The sequence below is a fragment of the Meriones unguiculatus genome, chromosome 5 (assembly GCF_030254825.1).
Source record: "Meriones unguiculatus strain TT.TT164.6M chromosome 5, Bangor_MerUng_6.1, whole genome shotgun sequence".
In the NCBI taxonomy this organism is placed as follows: Eukaryota; Metazoa; Chordata; class Mammalia; order Rodentia; family Muridae; genus Meriones; species Meriones unguiculatus.
In genome coordinates, this window is record NC_083353.1 from 13,786,834 (window position 1) to 13,799,794 (window position 12,961).

The 12,961-nt window shown below is 45.2% G+C and overlaps 1 protein-coding gene across 1 annotated transcript in view; it reads right to left on the minus strand.

The window, feature by feature from the left end:
• Polr1a (RNA polymerase I subunit A) overlaps positions 1 to 12,961 on the minus strand; it is a 64,201-nt gene that overhangs the window by 44,018 nt on the left and 7,222 nt on the right. The window contains exons 4-11 of the mRNA XM_060383541.1: positions 11,825 to 11,932; positions 9,102 to 9,187; positions 8,877 to 8,980; positions 5,247 to 5,354; positions 3,984 to 4,089; positions 3,583 to 3,745; positions 1,092 to 1,262; positions 777 to 899 (exon numbers count right to left, since the gene is read on the minus strand). Of these exons, the coding sequence (XP_060239524.1) occupies positions 777 to 899; positions 1,092 to 1,262; positions 3,583 to 3,745; positions 3,984 to 4,089; positions 5,247 to 5,354; positions 8,877 to 8,980; positions 9,102 to 9,187; positions 11,825 to 11,932 (969 nt within the window). The remainder of the gene's footprint in view (positions 1 to 776; positions 900 to 1,091; positions 1,263 to 3,582; positions 3,746 to 3,983; positions 4,090 to 5,246; positions 5,355 to 8,876; positions 8,981 to 9,101; positions 9,188 to 11,824; positions 11,933 to 12,961) is intronic.

Genomic DNA, 12,961 nt, shown 5'->3' on the forward strand with positions numbered 1-12,961 from the left:
CATGCAAGGGCCTATGGTTCCTGGGAGGCAGCAAACACAGTAGAGCCTTCTTCGCCTGTTCTTGACACAACAGGCTCCTGCCCAGGAAGCCAAACTGTGCCCAAGAATGAGAACACTTTAGCTTTGCTCATTACCAGCTCCCCCAAGAGGGACAGGGTGGCGTGTAAGGAAATGAAGCTGTGCACAGAGGGAATTAAACCATCTTCTCATTATTGACCTCAAGGCCCATTAAGGAGGAAGTCAGCTGGAGAGGTGCTGCTAATGAGCACCACGGCTTTAACGGGTCGGGAAGTGAGAAGGGAAGCTGGCTCGCCAAGGGAATGCTAATGGGTGACCGGGAGAGCCACTCACCCCCAGAGCTGGCAGGGACAGACAATGCCCGCACACTGCCCTTCTGAGGGCTCTCCCACTTTCCACTGCCAGATGACCAAGTGGGACTGACGTCCCTTGCCCTCTTCTCCCAGCATGGACTCATTTAAACAAGGAAGGTTTAAAGACTGGGTTAAGATTGGCAAGAATAAGACAACAGAGTCAGGGTGTGGAATGACGTGCTGGAGTTCCCTCATGTTTCAGGACAAGTGTCTTCTAATAAGATGGCAATACCATTATGAACCCCAAGTTCCTCCCCGACAGGCTCTTCCTCCACATGGAAAGCAGTGGAAGCTATCCCCGCTGGAGACACGTTGATCGACCATCACACTCTGTCCTGAGGCCTCTGTGGCACACCTATCTCACAGCCACCGGTAGTAACATGAAGCCTCTCCCCAAGCACGCACCATGGGAATTCCAATCTCATTGGTGTTGATGTACATGTCTGGGCAGATGACTGAACGGGCTGCGTAGTCAACTCGCTTTCCCATCATGTGCTTCCGGAACAGGCCTTCCTTCTTCTCTAGGATCTATAGAGAGCAAAAAGGTGACAGAACTGTGAATAATTCAATTTTGTATTGTCTTCTTGCTTCTGACCCAGTGTGTATAACGTGCATTCATTCCTTTCCAAGCATGCAGATAGGAGGCGGGTACAGACACGCTGTTAGTCGTTTCCTGCTGGCCCTCACCCACCTGTGACGGGGATCCAGTTCTCTGCTCACCTGTCTTATGCCAGGGTACTTTTCCAACATCAGCTTGTCCATCTCACTGTCAAACACAATATTGACGTGGCTCTGAAGGTGAATCCAAATGTTGTAAAGTTTGTCTGTGAGAGACTGGCCTGGAAGCATACTTAAAAAGGATCGGTCGATAGCAACTGAAGAGTCACTTTCCTGGGAAGATAAAGCCAAGAAAATAGGAAAGATTGAAGAAAAACTTGTTATTTTACTCAACCCAGCTCTGGTAAAGAAATGAGCTCTGGGGCCGGCTTCTGAAGCTGAAAGAGGATGAACTGGACTTCTGAATGTGTATCAGCACACATCAGGCCCACTATATATGTCTCAGCTTGTCGCCTTCAGTAGTAAAATGAACTCTCAGTTCATAAGCGCAGCAGCACTGCAGTACATACTATAACCATCAGGCACCTGAGAAGCTGAGGCAGGGGTCCTGCGTTTGAGACTTGCTTAGACTACAAGCAAGATCCTGTTTCAAAAATAAAAATTAAACTAAGATAAAAACAAAACAACAAAAAATGTTGTTTTTCAAGCTTCTGAATGCCCGGTCCTCTCAGACTAAGAACCTTAGCAGCCTTTCCTGCGGGCACTCTACATCTGAGGCTCCCACCAGACAACAGAGTTTCGTTACATGGTTTAGGAAACCACGATCAGTGAATTTATAAAAATGCAGGTGGAGTGCTTGCCTAACTGGCAGGAAGCCAAGGGCTCCATCCCCAGCACCACGTTAACTGGGTGTGACGGTGCACACTGTAATCCCAGCACCTGGAAGGTAGCAGCAGGCGATCAGAAGTTTAAGGGCAGCCTTGGCTACACAGTGACTTAAAGGCCAGCATGGGCTACACGAGACCCTGTCTCCAAATAATAACAAACAAATAGTAACAGTAACATTAGAACTTTACTTTCTTAAAAAGAAAAGTGCCATATAATACTGTTATACAATACTGTTATATGATGTGAGCCCCCAAGTGGGTTAGATTAAGTTATTGGCTGAGCCTCAAGAGGCTTAAATATTCAATCATTTAAAAATATTTCTATCCCTAGTCCTGTCTTTTCCTCTGCTTTTCTCTACCTAGGAAGAAAACTACTAGAGTGCCTTAGAGCACCACCTGCTGGCCACATCTGGCTGCATCTGTCCTAAGGGACGGAATTTCAAGTCCTCCAGTATAGTTCACATAAGGAAAAAAAACTATCAGTGTGTGAAGGTTGAAGGCAGGTGAGGATCCAGTAGATGACAATGTCATAGTAATAACTTGGATTTGTCCCCACAACCAAGGAATAAAGGAATCATCTAGGAGGATACATGCAGTTCTGCAGGCAACATCATGGTCCTTTTCAGCACTTGCATGATAGCAGAGGGCTGTCTAGTCAAACTCACTACTATAGCATTGCTGGTTCAAGGCCACATGATGACTGTTGAAATGGACAAGACCTTGTCCACTGGCTTTTGGTATATCCTAGTCCCTAGGGATAGTTCCTGGGAGATCACTGAATACAATGATGAACACAAATAGGGAAAAAACAAGAATATGTCTAATTAATCAAAGGGAAATTGGCCTAGGGATCAAGATGGTACTAGTTTTTTTTTTTTTTTTTTTCTACAAAGATCAAGCTCTGTTATTATTGACTAAAGCTTGACTCTACTCTTAAGGGACACTAAAATAAAATTCTCAGTCTTAGCCATCGGATTTGGTTATCCTATAGTCTTCTGTCTTCCATACTGGACCAGGGCCTGCAGAGGGCAACTCTCTCTTATGCTGATGATCTGTTAAAAGCACACTTATACTGACCCATCAGTAAACTCCAGCAGACCGAAGAAAGTTTCAAGGAGTCATCCAAAGATAAGTGCCCAGGGGACAGTGGTGAGACCTTGTGACATTCCTGGCTGATAGCAGGACTGCCTGAGCATCTGGCATGGAATCTCAGAGGCCTGTCTCTCCAAGGCTGGAGCCCACATTTCAAGGGTGGGAGTGACCTTGGCAGCTTTATGTTCACTAGAGAGTTGGCAGTGAAAGGGCTAAGGAAATGCCAACGGGGATGGTCTCATTCTAGAATATTGCATTCTACATTGTCTTCCTAGCTCTATTGCTGAAGAACTTAAGGAGCCTAAAACACATTCCTAGAGCCTGAGGGAAGATGATTCCTCAGAGCCTTCCTGGCTGGTGATGGTGCACAGCCTGGGTAGGAACCCTCACATAAATTACACTTTTTAGTGGAGATGAATCCAAGAAATCAAAGAGACTTGACTAAAATCACTGGCCTGATCATTGGATACAGAATAAACCACACCTAGATCTATCTATAGTCAGGCCTGTGCTTGCCCCAACAAGTCACACTGCCAACCAGGGGTACTGCCCACTGCAGGTAGCATCTTGTAGCAGCCACAGCATCTGTGCTCACACAGGGTTAGGACCAAGTGTGTAGCTCTTACCACACCTGCCATTAAAAGACGTTCTATCAGCACTGAGGCAGCCCTGACCTTGTCTATGGTGAGTTCTGTCATCTCACAGGGCAGCTTCTGTTCTTGGGCCATCAATGCCAGAAGTTTCCGGATCAAAACTGCATCCTTCATGACAGCTTGCAAGTTCACCGTCTGGCCATTAGTAAACATCTGGTCGCCCAGGCGATTGATTGGACGATACCTACAGGGCGACATACAGGCTCCACGAATGTTCTTCAGCCTCTCAACCTACTTACTGAGAGCAACACAGCTCAACCTGCTGAAAACCACCAACCATTCTAGGACAACCAACCAATGCAGAATGCTCACGCCACTGCCTGAGCCTTGGGTGGACAGCAGCTCGATTCCTCGGTGTCACACGGCCCTGCTCAGTCCCTCAGCCCACCCTTTTTATGACAAGTTAAGTTATAAGACAGTACCTGGAGGGCGGCACCACTATGAAATCTAGAAAGAACATGCTGGGGTTGAAACCGGACTCCATGCCAGGATCATCCAATCCCGAAAAAAGGCAATTCAGGAAGAAGCCTGTGTTTGAAAGAAAATAACCCACAAGGCCATTTAAGCATATGTATAAGGACATAAAAATATTACCAAGAAGAAAAAAACAAAACAGGATATCGGATCCTATGTAGGGTAAGAAAACTTTTTTTAAAATAAAAACAAACCCAAAGCAGCTGGGGATGTGACAGCCTGCATGCAAGTGAGATAGCATAGACTCTCAGGGACCACAGTGCTTCAGGAAGGACACGAGCTGTGCAGAAACAGGAAATTTATTCACCTTCCCTCCTAAATTTGTAATCTTCCATGTACAATTGAACATTTGCTGCTTTGGACTCTGGGCATAATTAATTGGAATTAAGAAATAATCAAGTTAAAATGAAGTTTAGCCTTTAAAAAACAAAAATGGAACATTATCTCTATGGGTATGCCAAGAGGGCTTGTCTGCAAACTGGATCTAAGACCAAGGAAAGCTAAAAGTGCTCGGAGAAAATGAATAAAAATAAAATGAGTAAAGCCTGCCGCAGAGAGCATCTCACTAGCTTGGCACTTTTCACACTTGATAACCCCGTTAAGTCTGTGCTCGTCTGGGAGCACTTATTATGCAGAGGCCAGAGTCAATGTCTCAGAACACCCTCTCAGAAGATGGTGCGAGGATTTGAGTATCCTGCATAGATTACATTATGCATTCAAAAGAGAATGGAAAATTTCCGTTTCTGCAGAGAACTGAATATATAAAAGTTTGCTCTTTGATTCAAAAAAGGAATTCCCATAGGATGTATAAATATCTTTTTTGGGGGGGATGGAGTGGAGCTTGAGACAGGGTCTCACTATGTAGTTTTGGCTTTCGTTGAACCTGCCTCTGACCCCCAAGTGCTGGGACTAAAGGTGTGCACCACCATATCCAGAACATCTTTCTTTTTTTAAATGGGCTTTTGAGTGACCATGAACATTCCAGAAACGCATCAGTGAAGAAGCACCTGGACAAGTTACAGCGAGCTCTTGGTGTTGGGGTGACCTGTCCTGCTCCTTACGCTCTAAGTCAATGCGCTCCGCAACCTGCCTGAGACTGGAGGGACTGCAGCTGAGTGCTACGCTAATTAGAACCTTGGTCGAGGTAGTAAGAGGGCGGGGACATGAACCAGGAGCGCCCACTCCACACAGAGAGGCTACTTCTCCAGCACCTTCATTCTTCCAAATGGCCAAAAGATGTTCTTGCGCGCTGTGTGGGGTCAGGTACCCCCGTTTCCCCATCTGAGCCTCGTCAATCCCTGGAGCTGCTGGTGCTTGTTCTGTAACAAGAAATATCCATTTTTGTCCCCATTCTAAAAAGCTTGAAAATAGACCATAAATATCAATCTACAGGACAGCGTCTTTTTAACCCAGATTTCCATACCTACTCTAGTTTCTAGAGTAATGAAAACAATACACTGTCAGATAAAACCAGAGAGGCAGAGTAAAAGACAGCACTCCCACTAGCTCACACAATTAACATAGCTATTTTCATACTCTTAAATACTCTTCCAGTACTTTGGTTCATGTAAGTTCTTTGCATGACAATGAGATTTTGCTAGGCAAGGTAGTGCAGGCCTATTAGCCCAACACTTAGGAGAAGGAGGCGGAAGAAGCCTGAGTTTTAGGACAGTGTGTAGCTACACAGTGAGATATTACCTCAAAAAAACAAAAACAAACAAACAAAGAAACCCACAAAAATCCTGCAGGGATTTACTTTCGTCAGAACCTGGTTCATTCGGTGTTATCAGAGGAACACGTGAACAACTGCTACAAAGCTTTCCTCTGACCACCTTTCTGTTTGGAACTGAGACAGTCTAATGCAGCCCAGGCTAGCCTTGAAGTCCTGGTCCTCTTGTCTCCACCTCCCAAGTGCTGGTCTTAGGGTATGCAGCCATGCCCAGCTCCACTCTCCACTTTTAATGGCTGCCTGATACTCTACGGAGAAGTTTCCTAATAACATTATTGGGCTGGGATACAGATTTCTGCTAGAACACATTCGTAGCATGAATGAGGCCCTGGGTTTAATCCCCTGTACTGTATGAAAACAAGTAACATTATCTTTATGCATGCTTCACCAGAGAGGGTCCAAGAAGCAGAAGTATTAATACATGTGGGAAGATTTTTCTTTTTAATTGTGTAAGTGTGAAAACAAATGTGCCACTAAGCACACATATGGAGTCACACATACGGAAGCTATCTTCTGACAACATTCAGGAGTGGGTTCTCTCCTGCCACTATGGGTTCTGGGGCTAGAACATAGGTTTGGGCCCTACATACTTTCATCCACTGAGCGCTCTTGCTAGTCCCTGTGTGAAGATTTCTACAGATTCCAGTAGACTGATTTAAGAAATACCACACCTATGTGAGGTTGGCCTCATGGACTAAGCAAGATCCTCTAAGAGCCTGATTACTAGCTAGGCCCAGGTTAAGTAGAAAGTCTTACCAGGGGTGTTCAGGAGATTGATTTCTGACATTCAGATGAGGAACAAAGGTAATTAAAGTACCCTATATGCTCAAAATGTCAGCATTTCCTGGGATGCCTTAACTGAAATGAAGCAGTGCTCAACTTTCTCTTTTCTTGATTTATCAGGGCAGGATCTATGCTGTGATTGCGTCTGTAGCACTCAAGAGCATTTAGCGCATAGATGACAGCCACCAGCTGGAACATACATTCCAAGTATTCTAAATTATCCATAAACAACACTGTTCTGTCCTTCTGGTCAATTTTTCTGTTCCACTGATTATTTATTCATTCATTCACTGTAGAGTGTGGTACATTGATTATCTATCATCTCTCTCTCTCTATCTACCTACCTATTGTGGAGTGAGCATGGATGTAATAGTGTGTGGGTAAAGGTCAAAGGACAAGTTTCAGGAGTCAGGTTTCTCCCATGTGGGTCCTGGAGACTGAACTCAGGTTGTCAGTCTTAGCAGGAGGCATCTTTTTCTGCTGAACCATCTTGCCAGCCCAATGTGGGTGAATAATATTTACGAGTTGTTTATGTCAGGTGTGGTGGTGCACACCATTAACCCAGCACTTGGGAGGCAGAAGTAGAAGGACCTCTATGAGTTCAAGGCCAGCTTGATCTACATAGGGAGTTCCAGGACAGCCAGGACTATGGAGAGAGAGAGAGAGAGAGAGGGCGCCTGTCTCAAACTCCCCCAACCAAATATTGACTTATTAAATATAAGAAAACCAAACCAAAAAAAACCACCAAAACCCAACCCTGGAGCCAAAACAAAGACTATTTCCTACAGGTTTCTAATACCCAGGCTTCTGGTGCACCCTATTCTTGCAGTTACAGCAAAAGTTATCTCAAATGAATGGGCTTGACAAAGGAACCGAAAGGCTACTTTATCATTGGACATCAGCTCCCCAATTGGAGTTATTATTTAAAGTTCTGAAGATCTGTTTTCAGTAAAATTAGCATTTTCTAGGACAACCTAGAGGGTCACTATAGCAATTGTCAAGGAAGGTAAGAGAAAATGTTTCCATGGCCACTTGCAGATATGTGAAGAAAAATCCACTCTTGAGACTGTTCTATAAAATAACACTTAGCAGTCTTTCTAAATGGTGTGGGATCCCACTCTGGGCCCTAGAACATGGAAAAGTCATGACCAGAAAAACTGGCAAGCTTCAAATGAAGTTCGTAAGTTAATAGTGCCACAGAAAATAGTTCTGATGAATGTTTGGGCAAACTAAAACGTTACAACTGGACAAAAGGAATTGTAAGTCTAAGTTTATTCTCCAATAAAACATTTATTAAAAACCAGTATACAGAAGGGCTTGGTGACGCATTCCTATAATCCCAGCACCTGGGGAAGCAGATGTACTTTTCTGCCTGTTCCATATTCTCAAGCCTTAGACAAGGTTCAATCGTGTTATCTGCTGTGGGTAACATTAGTCAGAGATGTAGTGCCCTCAGCTCTGGGTGGGCTCCACTACAGGAGTTGTAAACAGCTGAGAAGCAGCCTCTCCAAGCCTCTCAGGGCACACAACAGAGCCAGCTGTGCATCTCAGGTTCCAGTTTTCTGACCTGGTATATAGAGTACACAATAAAAAACGAAGCGGAGCACCTCGTGAACACGACAGCGAAACACGTACTAGCCTTGGTACTCGTGCCTTATTTAATTCTCACTTCAGAACTAAACAACACAAAACATAAAAGGAAAAAAGAAAAGCTGTTCACTGTAGTTTTTCTGTAACAATACATGAACAGAGCAGAGCTGAGAACACACCTTTGCCTACACAGATTTAGGTGGTCAAGAGCAACTTGAAGGAAGTGCTCCTGTCTTACTGAGTTCTTGCAATTCTAACTATTATTCACCTGTATTTTACTACAAAAATAAATCCATGCTTGCTTACTCAATGAAATACCTCAAAACATTTTCCAGGCAAAACTAAAATCTCTATTAAAAATGTTTCAATTGCTGGGTGTTGTGACACATGCCTGTAATCCCAGAATTTCAGAATGATCAAGAATTCAATACCAGTTTGCAAGAGATCCTGTAAACAAAATCTTCCAAAGAAACAACCACATACTCTTATCACTAAAGGAGACTGAAGCAGATTAGAGTTTTTGATGCCAGCCTCAAAACACCCAAGACAAAAACAATGATTTGAGACAGCAGGCCCCTGCAGGGCACTGTCTCATAGCATAGCCTGGTGGCCCTTTCCCAGGTGATGGACCTGGGGGGGTCTTCCCCAAGCTCTCCTCCAGCCTAAGAAGCCTGGGTGAATCTGAAGGGCACACAGGAGAAACACGGCCACAGCGTCTTTAGAGACCCAGCCCGCTTACCTGGTGGCTCTGCATCCTTCTGGGCAGATTTTTTGTGCACCACGGCTGGATACGTGATGGTCAGCTTGCTGTTGTGCTCTTTCCGAACCACCGAGCGTCCGGTTCTACACGCAGGGATATTTTGTGGAGAGAAACAAACCTCAGTGAGACACTTTTACTAAGAGTGCGGAGTGACTGCCAAAGCCAGGTCAGCAGGGACTGGAAAGACTGACGGACAACACTCACTTGCAGTGCGGACATCGCTTAGCAGTCATATGTGTCTTCCAGAAGTAAGCAATGAGCTTGCTTCTGCTTTCGCACACGTTTTTCACCTGTTTAAAACGTCAGAGAGTATTAGAGTGACTTATTTCCAGCTACAGTCTCAGTTTGTAGCCCTGACTAGCCTCACGTTTGTAATCTTCTTGTTCTAGCCTCTCAAATAATGGGAGTACAGATATGCCCAGCCATACCTGCTCTGGGGCACAATGGAATGATGACTGGCTGGGTGCTTTAATGGTCTTTCACTTTCTATCTAGAGAAAACCTTCCTGTGGTGGTTTGAACGAGAACTGTCTCCCGTAAGTTCAGGTATTTCAACCCCTGGTCCCTGGCTGGTGGCCCTGTTTGGGGAGGTTATGGAAGCTTTAGGGGCTGTGGTCTGGCTGGAGGAACTGTGTCAGTGGGAACAGGCTTTCAGAGGTCAGATCTGCCCCACTTCCAGTTGGCTCTCTGCTCACATTAGCAACTGCCGCCTGACCTCAGTCTGGGGCCTCCTGCCATTACAGCTCCACTGCTGGGACTAAGTGCCAGACACCCTTCATTACGGTGTTTTATCACAGCAACAAAAGGTAACTGAACTGTCCCACAGAATAGTCTCTAATATAGCTATCTATGAGGCCACAGAAGGGACCAAACATTATCAATGACAAGGCACTGAGGCTCCTCAAGAAGTTGTTTTTGGCTGGGCTGTAGCAGATCATCTGGAAACTGCCAGCTGCTTCCTATCCCTAGAACAGATGATGCGGACTTTGATGAAACTGAGTAACACATGGAGATGAGGCAGAGCCTTTGACACGGAAACACTAGTGTTTCCATGTGTTCCATGTGGGCCAGTGCCAGTTCTTGTACTATGGTTTACTTGTCACTGAGGCCACCTCTGCATTGTCAGTTTATTTACTAAGATGCCCAGAAGAACCTGTCACTCTCATGTACTGTACCATAATCTTCACCCTTAGGTCTCTCTTGCTAAAGGTACCAGATTGACTCCGAAATTGATAGAACTTTGTAGAGCAGGATTTTGGCCCTGACACAACACAACCTCTGAGAGTATTTTTGAAGATGTGTTGACGGCGATGAAAAATTCCTATCTGCTCCATATCATAGTAGGGCACTTGGGAAGTCAGCTACGGCAGACAAACACACACTGTTCAGTCTTGCTATCAGGAACCATTTGGACAAGAATCTACAGCTGACAACAGAACAACTAGGTAGAATGAGCCAAGGCATCTACAGCACATGAGTGCACTAAAGGCAACGGAAGCAGCCCGAGCACAAGCCAGGTAGACAGCAGGAGGCAGAGCAGAGCTGGAGTGGAGGAGAACCCCCCCTCTCCCAGGGAGGACCTAGCTAAACACTGCAAGCTCCCCAAAGCCTCTGCCAGGAGCAGTCACTGTTCATCACAGGGCACACATCAAGGAGTTCACTGTCTCACACCTAAGCGTTTGTGCCAGGATTAGGCTTTTCAAGAATACAACTAAGAAATAAAGAAGTTTCTAGAAAAGAAGTTAATGTAGATTCTTTCTTTTTTTAATTTTTGTCTTAAAATTATGTGAATGTTATGTTTGTCTATGTGTAGACAGGTATGTGCAGGTGAGGGTCTGTGACCATGGAGGCATCCGATCCCTATGAAGTAGGTGGTTGTGAGCCATCCAACATGGCCTGGGGCTTCTGTGAGGGCAGCACGTACTCCATCTGCTGAGCCACTTTTTGGTCCTATCAGGCTAACTCTTAAAAGAAATGTGCTTCCATGTGGAAAAGCAGGGATAGGTTAATGTCTTTGGCTATAATGTCATCTTTCTAGACAAATCTTGACTCATTCATAAAAATGATTCATTCATAGTATCGGACTAAACATAAATTTCCTCAGAAATTTATGACTAAGAAAGATCATGAATCCATTAGGAGCTTGGAGTATGTGCAACTTAATTGTTGGTTTGCTTTTTTGAGACGGGGTTTCTCTGTGTAGCCCTGGCTGTCCTGCAATTCTCTCTGTACACTAGGCTGGCCTCAGATGTCTGTTGGTGCCTCCCAAGCGTGTGGACTAAAGGTGCGCACCACCGCCTGGCCAAGGTTAACTCAGCCTTAAGCCAAGCCTCTGGATATAGCCGGCTCCCTCCCTGAAGCTTCCCCAGGTGGCTCTCAGGGTTCACACAGTGCTGCTTCTCTTGGCCTCAAACAGGTCCCACCCAAGGGCTCTTGGAACCCCCTGGGGACCTGCTAGGTGAATTAAATGGTATGATACCTAGTCATAAACTGAATTCAACTTGAAGGTCAGTGTTATAGTTGATTACCTACCCATTCATTCACTGAGCAAATGAATTCCTTCACAGATGCCCCAAGGGCGGATGAGGCAGCAAGGGTTTAGAGAAAGTAAAGGGTAGGAGACGGGTGAATGGGGGTAGAGACAGACATCATTCTCAACATTACTGCTTGCTGGATGCCGTACTTACATTAGAGTCATCTAACCCTCTTAACAGCCCTGCTGACAGCCATAAAGATGAGGAAATGAACACTCATGCAATTTTAAAAATTTGCAAAGTCCTGGGGCTCGTAAGGGGCAGAACCAGGACTGAAAACTAGGTCCACCCTGGGAAGCCAGAAAAATATGCAGAGGACGGCACTGAGGAACTGTGGTCATCACGCTAAAAGCAGACTGTCACAAAAAGGGAGATAAGATGATGGTTAACTCACATGAGCACCCTGGGACCCCAAGAGGTTGTTCTGAAGAATTTTGCTTGTGTATTCCTCTAACTCTTCTTGAATCTCGACGGCAGAAGGATCTGAAGTTTCTTCTAGAAACTAAAAAAGAGGTAAACTACTGCATTACTACGATAACGCCTGATGACCGTCATGGTTGGCTGGCCTCTTCAGGATGGAGATCAACCTAGAGGAGGAGTGGAAACCATAGCCACTGTGCTCCATTTTCAGAACAGTGAGGTGGGGGTAGGGGCACGGTTAGTGGCGAAGCGGACCTCTCACTTGCCCAGCACACACAAGGCCCTAGGTTTACTCCCAAACATAACAAGTCCTATGGTAGACCGGACAATTCGGGTCAAATCAAACATGGCAAAGACCCAAGATGGAACAACACTGTTTCTGACACCAATTCTCCCACAAGCTGACAGGACAGTGAAGAAGCATGCCAAACTAATGTAAAGATAGGGTCCAGCGAGGTCCATGTGAGCTGGGCTCACTGAGCACTTTTATGCATCTGGATGCAGCAGTCACACATCCTCATGCGTTTCTGTGGAAGGCACTGGAAATGATGCCTCTGAGAAGCCCCAGTAGTGACAGCCCTGGCTTCAAATCCATTTTCTAATTCATCACTTTCAATGCTTTTCATTCTGACGCCCCCAAATGATGCAGGAACAGAAATAAAGACCTAGAATGAGTTCAAATGGGACATCACCACTCCCCAACTCCAACATATAGGCCTAACAAGGTGAGGACCCAAAGGGCAACAACACTTGTACAATATGGCATGCAGGCCAGGGCTTTAAACTTGGATCATGATGGCTTCAGCCTGGCAGCTCCACTGAAGCACGTGGCAGAAGCGGCGAGACTCCTCTCTGAAGGGAGGCGGCAAGACCCTAGCATACTCGCTAGCAATTACAAGCAGGTTTACAATGACTAGGGAAGAGGAGACATCAAAGGCTGCCAAATGTAGACGGACTACATTTCTATTTGCACCTTTTATGACGAAAAAAGAAAATAAAGATAGGAGTCATGAGCATTTTTACGAAAATAAGATTAAATTGAGATAAGACAAATTCCTACAAAAACATAACTTTTTAAATTAAAGGCTTAGGAACATTTTCTTTCTCTTGC